Source organism: Centrocercus urophasianus, unplaced genomic scaffold (genome assembly GCF_019232065.1).
Source record: "Centrocercus urophasianus isolate 14NV4802_14NV808 unplaced genomic scaffold, USGS_Curo_1.0 seq_12, whole genome shotgun sequence".
Lineage (NCBI taxonomy): Eukaryota > Metazoa > Chordata > Aves > Galliformes > Phasianidae > Centrocercus > Centrocercus urophasianus.
This window is the reverse complement of record NW_024884364.1, coordinates 43,264,068-43,288,087: the sequence shown is the minus strand read 5'-3', so window position 1 is coordinate 43,288,087 and position 24,020 is coordinate 43,264,068. Positions and strand designations below refer to the sequence as shown.

The following is a 24,020-nucleotide window of genomic DNA, read 5'->3' as shown; positions in this document are numbered from 1 at the left end:
TCCAGATAGTCACAGAATGAACCTCTTTGCTGTGTGATTAGAATATGTCCATTTTCTCAAATGCATATCAACATTTGAACCTAGCTGCTTTGCACTAAACTAAGAAAGGCAAAAAGAGGTTTGGACATATGACAGTCATTTGCTGCAGATGACTTCCCTGGAGCAGCACCCAGAATAGCAACACAGGGCTATGTTCCCCATCTCTGAATGCTGTCTGTCCCCTGCGAGCTGCAGTTGCCCTAGTCATCAAATATGGGTAGCTGGAAGGCAGATACACACCTCTCACCTCTTTCTGCCCTTATGCAGGCCTTTAGGGCAAGCAGCAATCCTTTCAGAATGAAGGGCTTTTAACAGAACCAATTTAAAATTTGATTCAGAAAATAGTGTCAGCTCCTTGACATTCTGAAATGAGTTTTATAGGAGGTTTCCCATGTGATCCAGAAAAGGAAGTTTTTATGAAGATATATGGCATATATGAGGAATCTGTTTATGACAAATGTCTTTTTCTCTCCAAAAATGTGGTTATATTTTTGTTTTAAAATCAGTTCCATCTGCCACACTACATTTGCTACTAGACAAGGAAAGAATTGAATAAAACCTTCATAAAGTTCTGCATTGTGTGCAGTGCAATTGGTGTTTTCCCTGAATTTATTTTAAAAAATGTTCTTTAGAGCAGTAATAGTTCCTCCATGTTGGGTCTGGCATTAAAACTGAAAAGTTTACGTGGAAATCTAATGTAATTTTTAATACCTTACATAAGGAGACAGCTACTAGGAAGCTGTCTCCTCTATAGGGAGAGACTGCAAAGGACAGAAAATGCATCCACTTCCACATTAAATATCATTGGGTCCCAAAGATGCTGTAATAAGCATCAGATTTCTAAGTACACTTCAAATGACCACCTGGGTATTGTGCCACCCTTGCAAATGAAGCAATGAATTTCACCACACCAACGGTGGGGCACATCCAGAACAGAGCAAAGGCAGATATTTCAGTCAAACAAGTGCTATTACTAATTGCTCTGTCCTGCTCCTGACTTGGACAGTTCATGCTTGTATCCTCAGTTTTATGGCACAGAACTTCCTACAGCCGACTGCAGAACATGTGATTACTGGGTTTTGTGCCTTTATATTATGTATATAATGATATAATATGTATTATATTATTATATGATTGCCTGCCCTTTAATTTCCATGCAATTATTCCGTATGTATGGCATAGTAACTTCCCATATAATATTCAGAATAGTAAGTGAGTAAGAAAATAAGCATTCTGCCTCAGTCAAAGGATTTACCACCAACTATCTTGCTAATGATTTTAACTTACTGAGCATTTTCAGACTTTTTACTAGCTTTCAGTGGATTTTAAATTAGACACTGAAATATTTCCATACAGAAATAACACGGACTTACTACACAATACCAAATGCCAGCAGCTCTTAAGCTGCACAGCTACCGTCACAAATCCTCTGCACGTAATTCCCCATCAAAATCCTCTGTCACCTCACTTGTTGCAAGCTTCTCTCATCCAGCAGCTATTGGACATTTCCCTCCTCCACAAACCTGGACGTGTCATTACTTGTGTGACACTTCAGCATACCACCCTTTGGCTCTGCCTCTAGGGCCACAATCAGTTCTCCTCCTGACAGCTGAATGGTGACAACTTCATATCAGTTCTGACCTGTACCTAGGAAGGAACTCCTTATCAGTGGAACTAGCTCCTGTGATCCAGTTGCACAGTGCTTTCCTAGGTCTATCCAGAATGCATCTGCATCCAAGACTCCATGTTGAACCTGCCATCAAACCCTTATATTTTATTCCCCCAGCAGCATTCACACAACTTCTATACCAATGCCTTAGCATGGGGCTACCTCCACAGATTTCCAACTGCACACTGCCCAAGGCACCTTAATGTCACATCAATCAACAAACTGAAGCTGTCTAGGTGGAACAGATCACTTTCTTTCAATTTACTGGTTTGTGTTCTGTTTCCCTTAAACTGCCTCTTTGCTTTGGTAAAGTTATTTATCTGCCTCTGAAACAAAGCTACCTAAATACACCAGGGAATTTCACCTGCCTGGCCTTTTTCCTTGATGGGTTTGAAGTACTGTCTCTTTCATAAACAAAGGTTTTCCAAGCTCTGCTTGACTAGACTGCTCCCAGGAAAGGCAGACAGGTTGGCTCCATACCTCACCTTCCATACAGCATCCACACACCTGGCACTAGATGGCTGCTCCCTCTCCTTCTGAATCAAACACAGTCTTCAAGGACAAACCCTGTGTCAGCTGTTGGGATGATGCTTTAACACGGTTATAAATATTTTCTTCTAGATTTAATAGACCCAGTAGTTTGAGTTTTTATTTTAGAAGTGGAAAAAACATTCTTTGAATAATTAAATTTTGCAATGAGACAGTTTATCTACTTATTACAATTATTGTAAGCTACAGAAATGAGGAAAAAGCACTTCTGTTATCCTGCTGTTCAGTTTATGTTGTGCATTTGAAATCACTTTATTAGCTTTCCTAATTCCCTGACACCTCCATCTTCAGTCCTTTAGTGAGATTTTCATTCAGTGGCATGGGGGATTATCAGTTGGAGCAGAAAGAAAAATGTAACTGGAGAACTAGTCAGACCGACAGAGCAACTGGGGAACAAAGAAACAGAAACTCTTTCACCTTAGAATGGAAAAAAAAAAATCTGTCTAGCTTTAAGGTCTGCAATGTCTCTGCATCTTTTCTAGTTTTGCTGAGATAAACACTATCTTTTCCTAAAAATAGCTGTCAAGTTCCTCTTGCCTTTTCCATTACACTCACCACACGAATTAGAAGTTACTTCCTCAACTAAAGTCTGTGACTAAATAAGCCTCTGGCTCATGTCAGCTGCCTGTGTAATGGAATCCACCAAAGTGTTCTGTGGTCATAAGAAGAGGCAGAAGAAAAAGGGCTGATATGCAACTGTGATGCTGGATCTGTGGGACCTTGACCAAGCCCTACACCTCTCTAGCTCAAGACAAAAGTGGAGTGTAGCAGATCATTCAAACAGACAAGGCAGCATCTGCTTTCTTTTGATGTTTCTCAGAATCACAGAATTGTAGGGGTTGGAAGGGACCTCCAGAGATCATCGAGTCCAACCCCCCTGCCAAAGCAGGTTCCCTACAGCAGGTCGCACAGGTAGGCATCCAGGCAGGTCTGGAACATCTCCAGAGAAGGAGACTCCACCACCTCCCTGGGCAGCCTGTTCCAGTGCTCCGTCACCTCACTGTAAAGAAGTTCTTGCGCACATTGGTGCAGAACTTCCTATGCTGCAGTTTCCGGCCGTTTCCTCTTGTCCTGTCTCCACTCACCACTGAAAACAGTCTGGCCTCGCCATTCTGCCCCCCACACCTTAAATATTTATAGACCTGGATCAGGTCCCCTCTCAGTCTTCTTTTCTCAAGGCTAAACTGACCCAGTTCATTCAGCCTTTCTTCATAGGAGAGATGCTCCAGGCCCTTCACCATCTTTGTGGCCCTCTGCTGGACTCTTTCCAAGAGATCCCTGTCTTTTTTGTACTGGGGAGCCCAGAACTGGACACAGTACTCCAGATGAGGCCTTACCAGGGCAGAGTAGAGGGACAGGATCACCTCCCTCGAGCTGCTGGCCACACTCTTTTTAATGCACCCCAGTATGCCATTGGCCCTCTTGGCCACTAGGGCACACTGCTGGCTCATGGCCAACCTGTCATCCACCAGGACACCCAGGTCTCTCTCCACAGAGCTCCCCTCCAGCAGATCATCCCCCAGCCTGTACTGGTGCATGCAATTATTCCTCCCCAGATGCAAGACTCTACACTTGCTTTTGTTAAACCTCATCTGTTTTTTTTTTTGCCCAGCTCTCCAGCCTTTCCAGGTCTTGCTGAATGGCAGCACGGCCTTCAGGTATGTCATCCAATCCTCCCAACTTCGTATCATCAGCAAACTTGCTGAGGGTGGCCACTATCCCCTCATCAAGGTCATTGATGAAGATGTTGAACAAGACTGGACCCAGCACCGACCCCTGAGGAACACCACTGGTTACAGGCCTCCAACCAGACTCTGCACCACCAACGACAACCCTCTGTGCTCTGCCAGTCAGCCAGTTCTCAACCCATATCACTGTCCACTCATCTATTCCACACTTCCTCAGCTTTGTTATAAGGATGTCGTGGGGGGCAGCATCAAATGCCTTGCTGAAATCAAGGTAGACTACATCCACTGCTCTCCCCCCATCCACCCAGCCAGAGATAACATCATAGAAGGCTACCAGGTTGGTCAAGCATGACCTCCCCCTGATGAACCCATGCTGACTACTGATAACCTCCTTCTCTTCCATTTATATGGAGATGGCATCCAGCACAAGCTGTTCCATCACCTTTCCAGGGACAGAGGTGAGGCTGACTGGTCTGTAATTGTGTGGATCCTCCTTCTGGCCCTTTTTGAAGACCGGAGTGACACTGGCTATCCTCCAGTCTTCAGGCACCTCCCCCGTCCTCCAAGACCTCTCAAAGATGACCGAAAGCGGTTCAGCAATTACCTCTGCCAGCTCCTTCAACACCCATGGATGCATCCCATTGGGTCCCATGGATTTGTGAACATTAGTATTGCCTAGGCGCTCTCGGACCGCCTCTTCCCTGACTGAAGGGAGGTCTTCCATTCCCCACACCCTCTCACTAACCTCCAGGGTCTGGGATTCCCAAGGGAGAGCTTTTTCACTGAAGACAGAAGCAAAGAAGGCATTCAGTATCTCCACCTTCTTAGCATCCCCTGTTACCAGAACACCTACCTCACCTAGTAGAGGAGCCACATTCTCCCTAGTCTTCCTTTTACTGTTAACATACTTTAAAAAGCCTTTTTTATTATCCTTTATCACTTTTGCCAGATTCAATTCCAGCTGGGCTTTAGCCTTCCTCGTCGCATATCTGCAGGCCCTGACAACATTTCTATATCCTTCCTAAGTGGTCAGACCCCTTTTCCCCTTTCATGGGCCTTCTTCTCTTTGAGTTCGTGCACAAGCTCCCTGCTCATCCAATTTGAACCAATGACACAAACCATCTTTTATAAAGTTTGACAAACCATCACTCTCTCAGAGTACTTTTACAACAACTTTCATTCACAAACAAATAGAAGGCAGCACTGCTGCTTCCTCCAGTTTGCTGCTGTCACATGAAAGGTTTTTGACACAGTATGGGGAGACAGGCAGTGAGCTGACCCTGCTATTAAAAATAGCCTCTGCACATAGTTTAATGTTAAATTCTCCTAATTCTGCCTGCCAAGCAACCAAATGTCTGCACTAGAGCACGGAAAGAAGAAAACCAGAGGAATTATTTATTGATTGATTTATTTATTGGTGGCAGTGCTGGCTTGACGTGGTTCTGAAACCACAGCCTCAGATAAATTTTTCAATGTTTATTACTTTTCTTTTCCCCAGGAGCTGCCAGGCTTTTGAGGGAACCTTGGTTATCCTTAGGTCACTGGAGCTTTTTCAGTTAAACCATTTCCTGGTCACTTCCTAAGCTCTTCTGAATTCCCAGAACTAATGACAACCCATGTAATTCATGATAACACTATGCTGAGTCAGTGGACCAGCAAAGAATTCCTAGGTCTGAACAAAATATTAAATCTTATTATTGTAGTTGCACAAAGTAATAATGGCTGACACTGCATCTTGCAGTCTATTCAGAGCTCTGTACCAAACTGCAGACCAGGGACATCTGTACTCTGTCAGAAGTCTACATAAGGTACCAAATGAAGTAGGGAAATACAAAAAGACAGCACTTAAAGTTACTTAAAATAAATGGTGATGATGACTGAAGTTTGTGTGAGGGTATTTAAATTAGTTATTTTACCACTGAATCATCCCCAAGGACAGTAGATGACAGCCAACAGGAAAATGCATGACTCTGCATAAAAAGAACTGCTTAAATGTTTACGATGGCTTAGGTTCAAGCTACTGGATAGCTGGGACTCCTTCTGTACCCTGACTGATCGTTAAACACAGTGTCACCTTGTCACTGACCACGGCATGCTGCTCAAGAAACCCAAGGAACAAACACAGTACTGGACTGAGCACTGGAGCTGGGCAAAGGGGAGGAAATTCAATCTCCAGAAATCTCAGCATCAAAAACAGATTCTGGAGCAGGCAAGTATTGCTGGTGGGGAGCAGAGGTATCTCGGCCTGCCATGGGTGGCCTGGGGCCCTTGTGCTGCCCATATTCTAGAATGGGCCACAGAGCTTAGTGGCAAATTTATGAAGATGTATCCCACAATAATGCTGTGGTAAACAGCTACAAATGTACAGAGCTTCTCCGAGGCTACCCAGCTCGTGCAGAGAAGCATGCTGACATTCTGCTTCTTGCCAGAAGGACCTCTGCCTTGCCTCTGTTTCAGTTTCTAAATAAAGTAGGTGCTGAAGTTAGGAAATAATAGCTTTTGCTGTGTGACAGCTAATAATAATCTTTCATATTGCAGTTTTGTCCTTGGGGCCAAGAAGCAACAATCAGTCGCTTGTCAACACTTCCATAGTTCACCCCCTTGTCAAGCACAGCCACCCTACCAAGGAGCTCAGAAAATAACCACTACCAGCAACATGTCTTGAATTCTTAAAGAACACAACACCGTACATTAACATCAAATAAGAAAAAGGCTCAAGTAAGCACTTATAGTTGAAAAGGAAATGCATAAAGATGGAGAGGAGAAACTACTACATCTGAGCTGCTCATCTTAACTGTGACATAGCGTTAGAAAACAGTGAGATAATCCTAAAAAATACAATAAAAAAATCACAGTGTGCTGTGAACAGCAGCACAACTTGCCATGCTGGAGAAGATAATGCTGTATGGGACTGTATGGGAGGAAATTTTGAAATAAAATAAAACATTCGTGAAATATTCAATGAATAAAAAGTAGGAAATATCATGCCAGTAGAAACAAGAAATATCCCTCTGCATACATAGTATCTTGATATTCAAGTCAAACAAGAATCTGAAAACTGAAAGCATAAGTAGTTAATGATGCCATCCTACACAAAATAATCCAAGCTGTGCATTACCAGAACTGGACGCTACTTCTGCATATTTTTCAAATCTAGTCAGAGTAGAGCAAACTTCCCTAACTTCAAGGGCTTTTAATTAGATGAATCAAAGTATTTCATGCTGAGTATGAAGATAAACTAAAATTAATGTAGTGACAAGTTCATTCCAGGCATGTCACTTCATCAGAGGGAAGTTTTTAAAGCCTCTATCAATTGCTGGAAACAAAATGTTTCACAGAATCTGTGACAGATCATAAATCAGCACAAACAATGTGCCTTAAGTATACTGGGCAATGCTTTCATGTTGTTTCTTGCAGTCTAAAGTAAAGTTTTGCTTAAAGAGCTGTAATCTTTACGTACCTTCACAGAGGAAAGGGAACTGGGGAAGAGAACAGGTGAAAAATACTTGTGTGGAGTGCATTGCGTTGGGCCTGGCTAGGGTGGAGTTAACACAGCAGCCCATACCGTACTGTGCTCTGCACTTGCAGCAGAACAGTGCTGGTATTGCACCCACATTTTGGCTATTGCTGAGCACTGCTGGCACAGCACCAAAGCTCTCTGTAACCCCAAGAGGCAGTGGGGTGGGGACAAGGCCAGGACAGCTGACCCAAGTGACCACAGGGATACCATGTGCTGTATGGCAACACACTCAGAAATGAGAGCTGGGCAAGGAAGAGGATGGAGATCACTGATGCCCTTGCTTCCTGAGGCATAGCTGAGCATCACTTGCTGATGGGAATTAGAGAGTAACAGTTTTCTCCCTCTGGTTCTGCACGGCCTACGCTTGTTTTTATTTTCCATTAATTTAACTTAACTCAATCCATGAGCAATTTTTCATCCTCTTTTGTCCCCCTGCTCTTTTGAAGAACGGGAGTGAGAGAGAATCACGGTGCAGCTGAGCTGCCCACCTGCTGTTAGAGCACCAAAGGCCTTCAGAATTAACTCCCCCTCTGACTTTCAACCAAAACTCAGGCTGGCACTTGATTCCCAGAGGTCCTGCAGGGCACTTCCAAGCAGAACTCTGCTCAAGTCTCCTAAAGCATCAAGACAGTGTTAAAGTTTCCTAACAGAAGCTACAGGGCCATTTTGATGGGTACATTCTCACACCACTGCCTTGAGTAGTTGATTCCAATTTGAATTTACAAATGTCATTCCCTCTGAAGGGGAAGCTCTTGAACCATAATTGTAGTTGCCTTTTGGTCCAAGTACACACAAGTCAAAACATTCACTGCACTGAAGTGATTCAACAGCAGCAAAACAAGTCACTCTTTCTCAATGCAGGGAGAACTGATTTGGAGCTATTTCTGAAAAAATACATCACAGAAAAAATACAAAGACATATGTTTACATTAAACTTTCATATACATCCACGAATCATCTTTACAGAGGGCTCCTGGGTTAAGAACAAATTCTCAGACCATTCATTTAAACTAATTAATTGTGTCTTCAGTTTGTATCTACAAGTTGCATGGCTCTTCAATTTGATGGAGACCCAAAGGAGCTCTTGACAGGCATTGCTTTTCACTTACAATCTCAGAAATCATTGAAGGGTTTTAAGGTTGTCAAAGAAGCCGGGAGGCTCCAGCTTCCTGACTGTACTCATTAGTGCCCTAACTTACTTAACACGCCTGGCTCTTATTACTACCCACAGGCACCTACAGATAGGGGAAAGAAAATGTCACCAGCCACACAGACCTGGTTTCAGCACAGCAGTTCCCTGTTTCTATACAAGCAACACAGCACCACCTCAGCTATGATCCAAGAAGCAAAAGTAAAATGGTACTGAGCTACAGATCTGACTGCCAATGTAAGAGCACACTTAGATGGGTGTATTTAACTTAGCAGTCACAAATCAATTAATATTATTGCCAAGAAAGACAGGCATCCTCGAACCAGTTCAAAGCACAACAGCAAAGCTGCAGAGCTCGTGAAAAAGGTATTAGCTTTTACAGGAAAGACCCCAGATTTTAATTCCAGATAGGGTTATTTTTTTTTATATTTTTTTCAAGAGCATGTCTGCATTATTCCTTTTATTCATCTTCTCTAACATAACAGAAAGTCTGATTCTCTTCTATCACAGCTATGAGGTGCAGATGGTCCTAGCTAGTCACTGGGGAGTGTGCAGTGACCTCTCCCCCGCCCCCCAAGTGACTCACTGTAAGGCTCGGTTTCACATGAGCCACTCTGCTCATCTTCTGCCATTTCTCAATCACAGAAAGAGGAGCAGGGAGAAAGGTCAGCCTGTACATTTCCAAACCAAGTTAGCCATGAAAATAGCACTACTTCGAGATGAAAGACTGAAGGAGAGAGACATGAACTGCTGAGTGCAGGGCAGCAGGTCAAGGACAGAGATCCAAGGCAGCTGAGTCCTGTGAGGCCAAGGACTCCTACAGCAGCAATCAGGAAGGAACTGCTAGCTGCAAGGAGATGCTTTTCTACAGAAGCTTGAGGAAAAAAAGTCATTTTTGATAGGAAAACTTATTTTTAAGAAAAGAGGAAGCCTCAGACTTCTAATTGCTGCTGTTGTTACCTTAACAAGGAAGGATTCAGCATTTAGTACTATTTCATTGCATTTGGCTTGCATTAAATGTAGGAACTGTTGATAGCAAAACCGTTTGCACCTGAACTTGCTAATGTATTTACCTTGGATGATCCAGACATTGCCTCTGCTGTCAACCCAGAAAAACAGATGCCTACAGACTGGCCATTCAGATCTTCAGTTATACATAGTATGATCAACAGCTAGAGAAACCTGCTAAGTTCAGAAGATACTGCATGAGAGTTTTGCCAGGACAGACAACTGTCTGCTGACTGTTTGAAAATTTAGTGAAGATAGCATCGTGCATCTAATATAGGAGTGTGCAAACTAAAACACATTTTACTCATACCCCAGCATTCTTCTACACACACACACTGAACTGGAATCTTCCCGACTGATTTTGTTCTTGTACTCAGAAGTCTGTTTTTCATCATCCTAAGATCCACTCAGCCATCTTGCTGTCTTCTCTTTCTACTCATGTTTTTTAGAGGACACTGAGAAAAATTCCATTAGTTTGAACTACACTACAGATTTATTTACCCTCCTTCAGGTCTATCACACTTTTAGCTAAATCTTTACCCTCAAGCTACCTGAATTGCCCTCCAGCAATCCCAACTTGTCTCCAGAGTTCACTTTCCATGTTTCTCTCTCTCTCATTCTCTCTCCATTCAATGTCTTTTAAGAGAAAGCTGCAGAACTACTTTGAGACTTTTCTCATGCTCACCTTGTCAGAACACAAACACAGGGGTGGGTTATTCAGCTTACAGCACTTCCATATGGGCACTATATACTGTATTCTCCTCATAGTCAAAGCACAATCACTTTCAGGATATGACGACTTTGACACAGTACTGGATAAGAGCACAACCTGTTTTTCTCTATTTTCTCTCATATACAGGGAGTTTAACCTGAGAAGCTCAGATACCTACATCGTTCCTGTGTAGATTACTAGAGGAATCTCTACCACTTCTTCTCTTTTTTCTTTCAGTTCTTTCAGCTACCCTTGTAAGCTCTATTCGTAACTTCATCTGTTCTCTCTTTATTTCTTCCTTAAAAATTCACTTAACTCTGCTTTCCCATTGATAAAAAACATATACAAAAACAAACCTAACAAATGTCCTCATCTACCTCCATAACCACCTCTCTGCTTCACCTGTAAGCTGCTTATAATCCTGATCACTGATCCTATAACTCAATCCTCTAAGTTTCTTCAGACTTCTGTATGAAAGGGGCATCTGATTCCTCTTTGTCTTCAACGTCAGTACACACCACCATCTGTAAAATTTCCAATATCATAATGATTCTCTTCATAACACTCTCCTATTCTCCAGATGTAGATCCAGATTTAAATCTTTCATTAAAACAAATGTACCGTATCTGCAAGAAATCTAAAAAATTAGACTGCTAGCAATCATTCAAAACAGCATTTTCCCTTGTCTTTTATAGGTGTTTTTTTAAGTTGCCTGTTACTTTGTTTCATAGATCTATATCAACACACACATATATACAGTAAGCTCCTTGATGCAGTGAATGCATTTTACGTTTTTACAGCATGCTCCATAAATGAGATTCCCAGAGCTAAACACATGATATGCAAAAAGGCTGCCATCTAAGTCAAAGTATCCAGAGAATAGTATTAACTCGGAATTCCAATTCAAACCATTTTTAAACTGACTTCCACAGGCTGTTCCTGCACACAGCCTCAGGATACAAACTATAGTCCAAGACATTGAGATTTTGGAAAGGGTCCAGAGGAGGGCGACTAAGATGATCAGGGGGCTGGAGCACCTCCCCTATGAGGACAGGCTGAGGGAGTTGGGCTTGTTCAGCCTGGAGAAGAGAAGGCTGTGGGGTGACCTCATTGCAGCCTATCAATACCTGAAGGGAACCTACACCCAGGAGGGGAGTAAACTCTTCAAAAGGGCTGACAACAGCAGGACTAGGGGAAATGGATCCAAGTTGAAGGAGGGAAGATTTAGGTTGGATGTTAGGGGGAAGTTCTATACAAGGAGAGTGGTTAGGCCCTGGAACGGGCTGCCCAGGGAGGTTGTGGATGCCCCGTCCTTGGATGTGTTTAAGGCCAGGTTGGACGGGGTCCTGGGCAACCTGATCTGAATGTGTATGTTTGGTGGCCCTGCTAGGCAGGGGGGTTGGAACTACATGATCCTTGAGGTCCCTTCCAACCCGGGTGATTCTGTGATTCTGTGATTCTGTGATTGTGCAGAGAACCAGGAAGCAGCAGCTGATAAGAAAGGTAGGAACTAAGGGAAAAATAAGATGGGATACTGCATATTAAATTACAAGAAAGTAAATAATCTCACTGGCATAAGTGATTGGAATCTAGATACCTAACGAGACTAACTGAAAACCAGGGTGGCAGATGACCAGAACACAGGAAAAAAAGTTTATATTTTGAATATATTAAGTCATTATTTAAATAGGAGTTGGAAACAAGATCTGCTTGAAAAGAAAAAGCAAGCACCTGTTCTGCTGTTGCTAAGTAGACACTGTTAAGATCTTTCTTCCAGACAAAACAAAACAAGTCAGACTCATCTCAAATTTGTAACAGAGGTAATGCCTATCCCTGCACAGCAAGATAAGCCTATTTTAGGCAGATTTCACAGTATAGACAGAACTAAAAAAAGAAACCCCAAAATAATTAAGACAAACAACACAATCATTTTAAATTGCACAATTTTATGATTTTGCATGCTACATAAATGTATTTATATAAAAGGATACTGAATCCAAAGGTACAGCTCCACGATGCAAGGAACGATACTCACACATTGGACAACTGTCCTTCAGCTGAACACATCTGATTCATCAGCCCCAAAACTAGCTGTATTCTACACACTTTGTGACCCCTCAGTTTCACTACTGAAGATTATTTATGTCAAAAGCATCCTCAAACGAAAATGCTGGAGAGCTTCATTGTTTTCCCATGTACCATCCACAGGTTGCACATTAAATAGTGTGAACAGAACACCCCCTGAGTCTCATTATCTCCTTATAGTAATACCATTTTTCAATAGTTGAAAGGGAACAAGTAGAGATTTTTCCTCTGAGATGCAATGGAACCTTATTCACCTTCCTCCACAACAAATACATCAATCTGACAAAGATCTCACACAGGTATACCTAAGAACAAAGTTTCTTCCTGGCTGCCATCTATATGCTCAACAAAATCTCTTGTCTTTTCCTGCCTCTCTAAACTGAAAATGGTGTCGTTCTGTGTAGAACTGCTTACCTGAGACTAAAGATTATCCACATATTTAGTTTCAAGAAACAATACTTTTAAATGAAATACAAATGGTAGTATACAAATATGGTATTTAAACACAAAGAAAAACTATTTTGCTAAAGTTGAGTTTCCTGTGTGATTAATTATGTCTCATTTTGGGTTTACGTCATGTGTTGTGTGCATATTTTAACCTTAACTGGCTGAGAAGTATGCTCTTGTGCAGAGTTGTACAAGCTGATTGTGTACCAATTAGCTAATCTTAAAAACTAAAAGGAATTTTTTTCTCATGCTTATTATAATTTCTCTGAAGTTGGAAGTATTTGCAAGGGAACACCACAGTCTGCATGTCTGAAACACATAAACAGCAGAAAGATAATCCAATCAAAAGGCAGATTAATGCCTTCTACTTTCTACTGTGTTTGAAAGAAAAACCAAAGCTGAGCATACTGAAGGTCAGACACTTCATCAAACATGACTGGCATGTGACAAAGGCAGCTGTTTGCTCTAGGTTTAGTAGTAAAAGATTTTATGACAGAAATTTTGAGGTTTGCCTTTTTGTTGAAAAAGATAACCAGATTAATAGCCTGCATGCATCACTTAAAAGATATAAAACTCTTTCAGTTTGTCTTTTTAGTAAATGCGTTATCCCTATCATAAAATGAAGCATTTTTCTTGTAAAATGCTTTTCCCATTTCTCAAATTTATGGAAAAAAAAGGACAAATCTCAGTTTTCCATACAAAAGGCAGTTGTTATTTGTTCATAATTAAACACTATATCATGTTGTCACAGTTACTTTCAACAAATTCCCCGTTTCAGGATAGGATGGAAATTCTCTTTATTATTTATATGTAGAGTGGAAAGTAAAAATAACTAATTCTCCAGAGAAAGAGAAAAAGAATTTTGTCGCTTTCAGTGTTTGGCTCTGATGGAGAACATGTAACACACGATGAGCTGCTCCAGATTTTCTGGCTTGAATAACCTCAGCGCTGACTATATTTACAGTTTGTATAGAACAAATACACCTGGCAAGGCTATGTTTCTTTTCCTTAAATATTTTTACTTGTTTAACAATTGCTGTTAGTTTGCATACTGCCTATCAGTGCCAGTTCTGCAACATGACCTACGTATAGGCAAAATACATTATGCCCGGATACACAAAATAATGCAGTACACAGAGAATACTTAGAAATTGGAACAAAACTACCATAAAACAACCCATAGTTGTTTAACAGTTAAGCTCACTACATACAAGCTTCCATTACATGCTTTTATAGATGGATGAAGATCTTAAGAATTTACGCAGATCTGAAATAGTGTCACAATTTGCGATCCGGTTTTGGATTTCGAAAGCTAACTTGGAAAGATGGAATTTCATCATGATGCAAAAAAAATTAAAGAGAAGAGATATCTTCCAGTGTTTTCCTGATCCAAGATCTGACTAATATTCCTATGATATTGAATAACACTAACAATAGCAATAATTTTACTCATGTTTTCCTTCACCAATCTAAAAATGCTCTCAGGGAAAACTTTCCTGATCTGTTATTAGCAGGGTACAAAAATGTCAATTCTAACTAAATCCAAGGATATAAACTTTTTTTTTTTTTTTTTTTTTTTTAAATTCAGTTTTACAGAAGATTAAGAGCAATAGTTCTGTATGAAAAAATTATGGAGCAGTGAAAGGATACAATAAAAGACCCACACCAGTTATATGAGGTTCAGGAAGAAGCAAATGAGTGATCCTGCACAGATTCTGGCATAGCATATGTGAGAAAAGCACAGCTGACATTCAGGCAGTTTCAGACAAGTCATTCAGTGCCATGGCCTTTTTCCTTGGATGAGGATTGATAGAGCAGCACCTGAGGTAACCATTAAAACTAGCCCAGAGTTGTCAGGGGAAGCAAAAGGACATCTCAAATAGTTCTTTTTTGAGCTTTTCAGAGATCGAGTACATGGAATGCTATATTAAGATGTTCTGTTTTCCAGATGTTGATGATTATCACCACCATACATGATCATATCAGATTGCAATATAACCCAGACACGTATTACTCAGGTATTGCAAAAAGCCTGAAGAAGAGATACCTGAAATATCTGCAATTCATGAGTAATTTCAGATACGCTCTGCAATTAAAAAAGGAAAAAAAAAAAAGGAAAGGTTGAGCGAACTGGGATTGTTTAGCTTGGAAAAGAGAAGGCTCCGGGGAGACCTCATTGCAGCCTTCAAGTACTTGAAGGGAACATATAAACAGGAGGGGGTATGACTGTTTAAAAGGGTGGATAGTGATAGGACAAGGGGGAATGGTTTTAAATTGAGACAGGGAGGTTTAGGTCAGATACGAGGAGGAAGTTTTTCACACAGAGGGTGGTGACGCACTGGAACAGGTTGCCCAAGGAGATTGTGGATGCCCCATCCCTGGAGGCATTCAAGGCCAGGCTGGATGTGGCTCTGGGCAGCCTGGTCTGGTAGTTGGTGACCCTGCACACAGCAGGGGGTTGAAACTGGATGATCATTGTGGTCATTTTCAACCCAGGCCATTCTGTGATTCTGTGAATTAATCAGAAAATAAAGCTGCCTATCTGAAAAAAAAAAACAAAACCCAAAAATACAAGAACATCAACACAGATTAGCTGTATTGATGACCACAGCAGTCATTTCTACTGTACAATTCTGTTGGGTCAATAGTATATGCAGTCACTGAAAAACATTAAACAATGAGAAATGTTCTGTTTTTACTTTTCTCAGTGAAAAGCAGACAAAATGAAATCCTTCCATCTTATCTCCATCTTTAACAGAAAGCTGAGTAACTGATAGCTGGTGACCAATCATTAGCAATACCACAACCAGCTGCCACCCTCAGTATGTAATAGAAGTACTAACACAGTTGGCTACTACTTGTGGCATTAAGCCAACTTGATTTTTTCCCTAGAATACATCAGTAACCCACAAAAGCAATGTTCATGACTTATTTGATGACACAAGTCTTTAAAAGAAGCGCTTCAACTTTACACTGATTTTATCCTAAGAATCCCTGACGCAATACTTAGAATAACTAACGTCAAGAAACAAGATACAAAGCTGGATTCATAATATCATTTTTTATTCAGAAATCCACTCTTTTCCTCTAGCTATTCAGATGTTTCTTACAAATAATTTAACGGTTTTCCTTGAATACCACTGCTGGACACTTGTCAATATTTCTCAAGGAAAAACTCTCCACAAGCCAGCAGCCAAAGAGGCCAAGATACTTCTGCTCTAAATGTCTGCTAAAGTGCTGCTACTTATTTAAGGCCAAACAACTTAAACAGCAAAACTATGGAATATGTAACACCACAGCCACACAAAAGCACTTATCATCTTGGTAGCAGACACTGATGTGTCTGACACTGACGTGATACTTCATTCCTACCACTACCAGATCTGCTCTGAAGTTCCAAACAGCAAAATTACATTGCCCGACCAAATAAATCAGACTGACTGCTATTCTCACTGCTGAACAGTAGCTACAGATATCTAGATCACAAAATCAATAAAGTTGGAAGAGATCATTAAGATCCTCTAGTCCAATCCTCAAACCATCCCCACCATGTCTACTGAGCCATGTCACTCAGTGCTACATCTCCGTGTTTCCTGAACATCTCTGTCCTTGGAGGTAACTCCACAAATTCCTTGAGAGCAGACCTGCTAGATTTCCTATTTCTGGGACAGCACAAGTTAGTAGGAAGACTGTGACAGGATCTGCACAGATGCTCTACACTTGTGTTGTGACCATCCTTACTCCAGAGCCCGATTATCTCTTGATATCACCTGCTCCAATGCGTCTCCTGTGCATCTACATGTACTAACAACCACACAGAGCTCCTTAACCCTTCCAGTCTTCCAAAAGAAATAAAACTGCTTCCTCTGTCTTTTCCTCCATTTCCTGAGCTCTGTGATGATCGAGTGAATGCATCTCCAGCCACCATTTTGAGCCAAAGGACTGCAGCAGATACATTTGTCCCTTCTTTGTTTCCTAATAACAACAACAACAAAAAAACCCACCTCTCTTTCAGGTCAGCTCAGTTCAGATTCTGTGATCAATAAACAGATTGAGATGGGGCTTAATAAAAAGCACAGTACACAGACATTTGAAGAAAAGAATCCCTGTGGCCTTTAGGGCTCCTTCTTCAGCAATGTATTACAACACTCTCAACAAGGAGATATGCCCTGTAGCTCTTAGAAAACTCTTGATTATTGGACACAACAATAGCTACTTGTGTGTTTGTACTCACTTGAACAAGCTGGCTGTAGCACCACGCTTAAACTGACCCCAGAAAAAAAGTTCTTTTGGTCTTGTCATATTTGGTGCATCCTTAGCCATGATGCTGGAGTAGATTAAGGCATACTGTAACTGTCTGCTTGGCAGCAATGGAAATAGCCACAGAGAAGCAGTCAGAACATTTATCAACCTCAACATCAACACAACACAGAGGTAGCCATGAAAAGTGCAGTTTCCACTAATGAAATTCAGTGCAGTAATATCCTAATATGAGATCTGCTAATTTCTATATCTAATCCCTTCCTCAAACTGAAGATCTCAATGTGTCTTTCCTTGATTGTCTATAAACAAATATGAAGTTTGTCTTCTCCAGCCAAAAACAGAAAAAGAGAACCTCCTTTATCTTCTGAATCTTTCAGTGTTTCTGAATTAGAGGAAAGAAGGAGGAGGAGAAAGCCTTTATTCTTCTTTTCAGATTTGGAATGTTATCCCCTTGTGACTGAACCAAATCTCTGCATCTGCCACAGCTATTAGTCTTCTCCAAATAGCAACTGAAGCAATATGGAACAGGCTTAATCCCTAGATAATTTCACAACCACTCATATGGTTCTGTATAGCAGCCATGAAAAAGAATCATTCTTGGTAATTTAATTCTTCTGTTGTTTGAAGAAACTATGACCCAAAGCAGGAATTTTGGATGTGTCTCCAGATTCAGGATAACACTGCAAACACAGAAGACAATGCTTGCTGAGATTTCTTTCCAATTTTTTTTAAGGGGACATTATTCCTAGCAAAAATGGTAAAGATTAATCCCCCTTATCTTTTAAAGGAAGCCATATATTTTGCAGAAATTATTAAATCTTCCTCACTTGCACTTGCAAACCTTAAGGTCTAAGACCTCAAGTCAACCTGCCAGCTCATACACTACAATCTTCACTCATGTGTAAGAGAAAATTTCCATCTGCATAGCCCTAACAGTACAGAAGGCACGCCAAAATGGAAACTGCATTATGCAAAGATTAATGACAGCAGATTAGCCTGTATAAGACAGTAAGCAAGAGAATGTCCTGGGAAAAATACAGGCCATCTCTTCCATGTAGACAGCCGTTTTCCTGCAAACAAACTGATGCATAAATATAATAACCTAAAGAAAAATCCACCTCATTATCTGTTACATCGCCAACTTTTTGTTTTGTTGATATTCTGAGAGCGGAAGTGGGAGCTAGTGAAAGAGACAGAAGATCTGGAGGCTTTCCCTTAAACAATTCAAAACCATACATAGGAATCTGCCATGGGATTCTAGCCAGGCACAGAGAGCAAGCAGTGTGATCTGAAATACAAGACAGCGGTAGACAGTTCCCAGGAAACGAATGTGTTAAGCTTTCCATTTTCCACATTGTCTTTTTTTCTTTCTTTTAACATTCTCTGTCCCAGATAAAACATGAATACCTCAATATGACATAACCTGAATGACACAACTATGCAAAAAGCTTCACATACGCAAGCTGTCAGTTCATTACTTTAATAAGCTTTAGTAATCTGCTCATATTGCTTTTCTTAATTAAATGTATCTAGGAGGGATTTCTGTTAAGAAGAACGGGATGCCTGTGAAAATTAATGTGGAAATACTGGACATAATACATGCATCTGTATGCCATTCTAGAGGAGAATGAGAAAATTTTAATATTCTTGCTATGCCTTTACACTTAAATAAACTTTAGCTTTAGTTTTATAAACAAGGAAAGGTTACATTTCATTCTTTTAATGGTCTGAATGCAATTCTGCATTTAAGATTCTGTATACTTTACCTTTTCTGTTGGTTCTAATAATTGTCTCAGACAACAGTAAAGAGCTTCCATTGCAAATTTCATTTATAGGCTTCTCTGGTGGTTTGTTGGCAGTATTTTCTTTCTTCATGTCCTTCTTTATTTCCTGCATAAGGAAAGGCAGGTGGAGAGGGAGAAGAAAAAGAAGTAAAAAAAAAAAAAAAGAGGTATTACAGAATATTCTAAATCTTAAGCTCCCATGATTTCTTATAACTTCTATGTGTACACCATCTATTCTAATGCTTCCCCAAAGAATCTATAGAAGTAGCAATGTCACAAAATGGAAGTCATTTTCAGTAACTCTTCCAACCGATACTTTTTTTTTTTCTTAAAAGGGGCTAAGTCCTTATTTAGGCATGGAAACTGTAGGACAGCTTTGCAGTTCCGTTACTAAAGATTACCAAAGCTGACTAGTGAAAAAAAACTCTGTTTATCCACTCATTAGCTGTACATTTGACACACAGGACAGAACGTGGTTCAGTGTTCCTTCTGCACAGACAGCTAAGTCTGCTTCCCCTATGTCAAGAAGCCCACAGAAACAACAACCACGGCAGGAAGAAAAATATTAAATAGGAAAATATGACAAATGTTTCCATAATTGGCAGAAGCATATAGAGCTGCTGTCAGAGCTGTTGCTAACCCTAGCACATTTTGCAACTGACAGCCTTTTAAGGTGATCATCCTCTTTGGCAGCGCACAGAAAACATGTGGTGGAGCAAAGCTTCATGAAAGTAAACCTGTGGACAGGGAACTGTCACATCAAAGAGGCTAGGCCATTTGTCTATTAACCACCATCTACCAAAAAAAAATAAAATCACAAGAAAATTTAGGCTTTGGCTCCAAGCTTTGCCCTAGGTCAGGAGGGGAGAACTCTTGTGTTCTTTGCTCCATCCTCCAGCTCCAAGCAGGGAGGGCAGCCATCTTGGGTCAGACCAGGCTGCTCGTAGCTTTGGTCAGGTCTTAAAAAATTTCCAAAGACAGAAACTGCACAATTGCACAAGCAACCTGCTCCACCGCTTGATGGATTGTGAAGAACATGTTCCCTATGCCCAGCTTGAACCTTGCTTTCTGTCTGCTCCCTGGATCATGCCCAGCAGAACTTGCTCCAGTCTACTGATATTTTTTCTGGTACTGATGGAATCAAAAGTGGTTGCTCTTCTCTGGATGTAGAGCAATGTGCCAGGTAAAGGAAAATACCAGTTCTCTCAATCTGCAGGTTGTGGGTCTGTTACGTAGCCCAGGAAACTGCTGGCAATGTTTGATGCCAAGGCACAAGACTAGCTCCTGTTCAGCAGGATCCACAGGCCCTTTTCAGCTGAGCTACTCTCAAACCCATAAGGCCCCAGTCAGTATCCAGAGATTCCTATTTTCCAGGGGCAGGAGGGCATTTGCCCTTTCCGGGATTCTTAAGGGTCCTGTATGGGTCCCTCTGGACAGCAGTTCTGACTTCAAGCATGTCAACTGACCCCTCTCCATTTCATGTAATTTGCAAATTCGATGAAATCCTCTCCATTGAACAGACATTGGAGACAGGTGGTGGCTTTGGACAGACTCTTCCCTCAGTAAAATGAAAACTTCGACCCTGAGAGCTGTCCTTCAACTCTTACATATTTGCTGCCCTCCTGTACATCACAGCACAGCAGCAACCTCTATCATCCCACACAGCATGATGGATCTCCTTCAGGTTTTCACCATATTAGCCATTAGGAAACACTTTCTTACCATGAGGGTGGTTAGACACTAGAATAGGCTTCCTAGTAAGGCGGTTGATGCTTTAAGCCCAGTGTTCAAGAGGCATTTGGACAATGCCCTCAATAACATGCTTTAACCTTTGGTTAGCCCTGACGTGGTCAGACAGTTCCCTTCCAACTTAACCATCCTATTCCATTCTGACTAGGACTTTTGCACTGTTTCTTGGTGGTATTTTGATTACAGCAAATACAGTTGCTCTCTGACTAGCTACAACTCCCACCCTCTGTGGGCCGATATGCTCTTAAGTAGGCCAATGGGGACTGGACAGGTACTGCAGGACATCCACATCATGCTGAAATCTCCTCCAAGCCACATAGCAAGAACACCTTGATACAAGACAGACCAAACTCAGTGACCTTGAAAGCCCTTTCCAGAATTATGTTCACCAGACAAATATCCATGGAGAGCCCTGCATGGCCTGCCCACAGACAGGTACACTCTCACAGTGCCAATAGCTTCAGAAGTACCTCAAAACCGCTTCTTTGGTACCCTTTTATACTTGATTCTGAGGCAGTGCCCAGTATAAACTTCATGAGTCGAAACGCTGCATTTTTCCTAGCCCAAGCAAAGATAATTGCAGGTTATTAGATCATTTTCCAGAGCTATTCCTTGGGAACTCCTGAAGTAAGCAACCTCACATTTCAACCACTAAATTTAAATCAGATTCTCCGATGCCACAAGCAGTCTCCACAGATTCAGTCTCCATCTCCTGTGTATGTGGGTTTTAGAGTGATTTCAACATGATGAACAGTTCTTTCTGGTAAGAAAGATCTTTTCTAATTGTATCCCAAACCATTATAAATCACAGAAAAATATTAAGGCAATCTCAATAAGCTTGTGCACTTTAGAATACTACAGTATTGACTGTGATAAAACTCCACCAGGTAGCAAAATTTAACACAATACCTGTATATCTGTGCCCTATTAAATGACCATTTCAAATTAGGAAATCTAGACATTAAGAACTTTCCTCTTTTCATAAGTATTTTCAAAAACTGTTACTCATTGACAGAGCAGCCTTCATGCCTTGTCAAGCTGGGGAGAAAAACAAAATGGGAATATAATAGTCGTCAAGGAGAAAAGTCTTTGGTCCACCCGTAACTTCTCATCTTCTTTTTAGGATTTAGCTTTGGGTTCAGAATTTCATCACCCATTACCTTTTGAGGAAAAAGTCTTATCTGTGTGCCTAGCACGCTGAAGTTCGTGCTCATCTATCAAAACGTTTCCTTTAATTTACAGTAAGTTCTTGAATCATGCCACTCACAAGAGTTACAGTCAATGTTTCTTTCAGAAAGTACTTGATAACAAAGTCCAAGAACTTCTGCCATGTTCACTACATGAAAGCTTCAAGACTTTTTTTTTTTTTTTTTTTTTTTACAGTTTTGACCTTTACAGGAAATTCAACCAAAGTTATTTGAGGAAATTGCTGCAACCCTTTCCATGACAGTAAGCGCAATGAAATGCTGTTCTATGCTGATGTAAATATGAAATGTTTCATCCAGCCATTCATTCCCCATTTTTTTTGGAAGCCATGAAAAGTTATGAGAAAAATCACTACAATACTTCAAAGTGACTTACATACGACTTTTGCATGCAAGGAGATTCTATATTCTGCAGGTGAGAGGTTTAATTAGAATCACTCAAAACTTCTTGAAAACAAAACACATTCATACTGAGAGTTAAAAGATGAAAAATAATGAGGCGTTCACAACTCGAGCTTTTACAGCCTGTACATTGCTTGAAGCCAAATATGGGAGTAGGATTAAGAACTCAGAATCATGTGCCGCCCATGGGAAAACTGCACAACACGTTCAAATTATCAAAAGATGACAATGGAAATGTCAGAAGCATTCTGACCCCTCTAAGATTCAGTGTGCAATGCCAGATCTTGAGAAGGCTTTTCCTTTAATCTCTTCTCTCAGAAACCACGCTTTACACTTCAAGAGACAACTGCCACCACAATTTCCTGCAAAAAACATTCTGCAACTTCAAACAGTATACAAATTCCATTACCCATTTATACTGAAACCTCAAAATACAACTCTGCTGCAATGTTCAGTCTTCCCAAGTCATTTTCTTTGATACTGTCACTAGTTAAGAAGTACTGAGTAATTATAAATGTACTTACATATAAAGGTAATTCCAATATCGAGAAAACTCTCATAGTTTTACTACAAAATAAACAATGCAGCTGGAACAAACCTTCCCAGCAACTGAACTAGCATCAATGTGAAAATTGTTTTCAATCAGAAACATGGTGGCAGCACTAAAATCCAGCACAAGTCTTGAACTCTATGAACAGCAAAATTACTACTCTATCCTGGGCTGCATCAAAAGAAATGTGGCCAGCAGGTCAGGGGTGGTGATCTCGCCCCCCTACTCTGTGCTGGTGAGAGCTCACCTGGCATACTGCGATGTGGAGACCTCAGTACAGGAGAGACACGGACCTGTTGGAGCACATCCAGAGGAGGGCTACAAAAATGATCCAAGGGATGGAACAACTGCTGTATGAGGACAGGCTGAAAGAGCTGGGGCTGTTCAGCCTGGAGAGAGAAGGCTCTGGGGAGGCTGGACAGCAGCCTTTCAGTATCTACAGAGGAGCTATAAACAAGAAGGAGACAGACTCTGTAGCAGGGTCCCGTGTGACAGGACAAAGGGAAGTGGTTTCTAACAAAAAGATGGGATATGTAGATCAGATATAATTTTTTTTTTTTTTTTTTTTTTTTTACAATGAAGGTGGTGAGGCACAGGTTGCCCAAAGTTGTGGTGGCTGCCCCATTCCTGAAGACACAGAAGGTCAGGCTGGGCAGTGCTCTGAGCACCCTGATCGAGCTGTAGGTTTCCCTGCCCACTGCAATGGAGTTGGACTAGATGGTCTTTAAGTGTCCCTTCCAGTTGCTATGATTCTATCATTCTGTGATCTAAACTTAAAAGCAACCAAAGTAATGCTCTTGAACTAATAAGCAACAGTTCCCTACTGCGGGATTTCATATCCTCCCTCCTCTTTCACTGTCTGCTTTCCCCTAGTTTATAGCAAACACTTGCCCAGATGCCTATCAAGCACGTGACAATCTTTAAATAAAGCTCCTGAGCCTCCTGCCTGTGCTAGTACCACCTCGTTCTGGGGTTATTTGTAAACCACAGCCTCCTAAGCCTCTCTCAATGAGTTCTTTGGTTTCTGCATCTTAACTTCAAAATCAAGTCTATTTCTGTGGCACACATGATTTCTATCTGATTTAGGGCCTGATGCAGAAAAGCATTATTTGTTGACTGAGCTTCACAGGCCAAACAGCCTCTCCACTCCAACAGCAGCAGTATGTAGAACAAAACATATTAAGGATAAAAGCTCTGACA

The 24,020-nt window shown here is 41.1% G+C and overlaps 1 protein-coding gene across 2 annotated transcripts in view; it reads right to left on the bottom strand.

Moving 5' to 3' along the window:
- SH3KBP1 (SH3 domain containing kinase binding protein 1) overlaps positions 1 to 24,020 on the bottom strand; it is a 217,869-nt gene that overhangs the window by 124,894 nt on the left and 68,955 nt on the right. For both annotated transcript variants that reach the window (XM_042809914.1, XM_042809915.1), the window contains one exon: positions 18,897 to 19,020. In XM_042809914.1, coding sequence (XP_042665848.1) covers positions 18,897 to 19,020 — 124 coding nt within the window. The remainder of the gene's footprint in view (positions 1 to 18,896; positions 19,021 to 24,020) is intronic.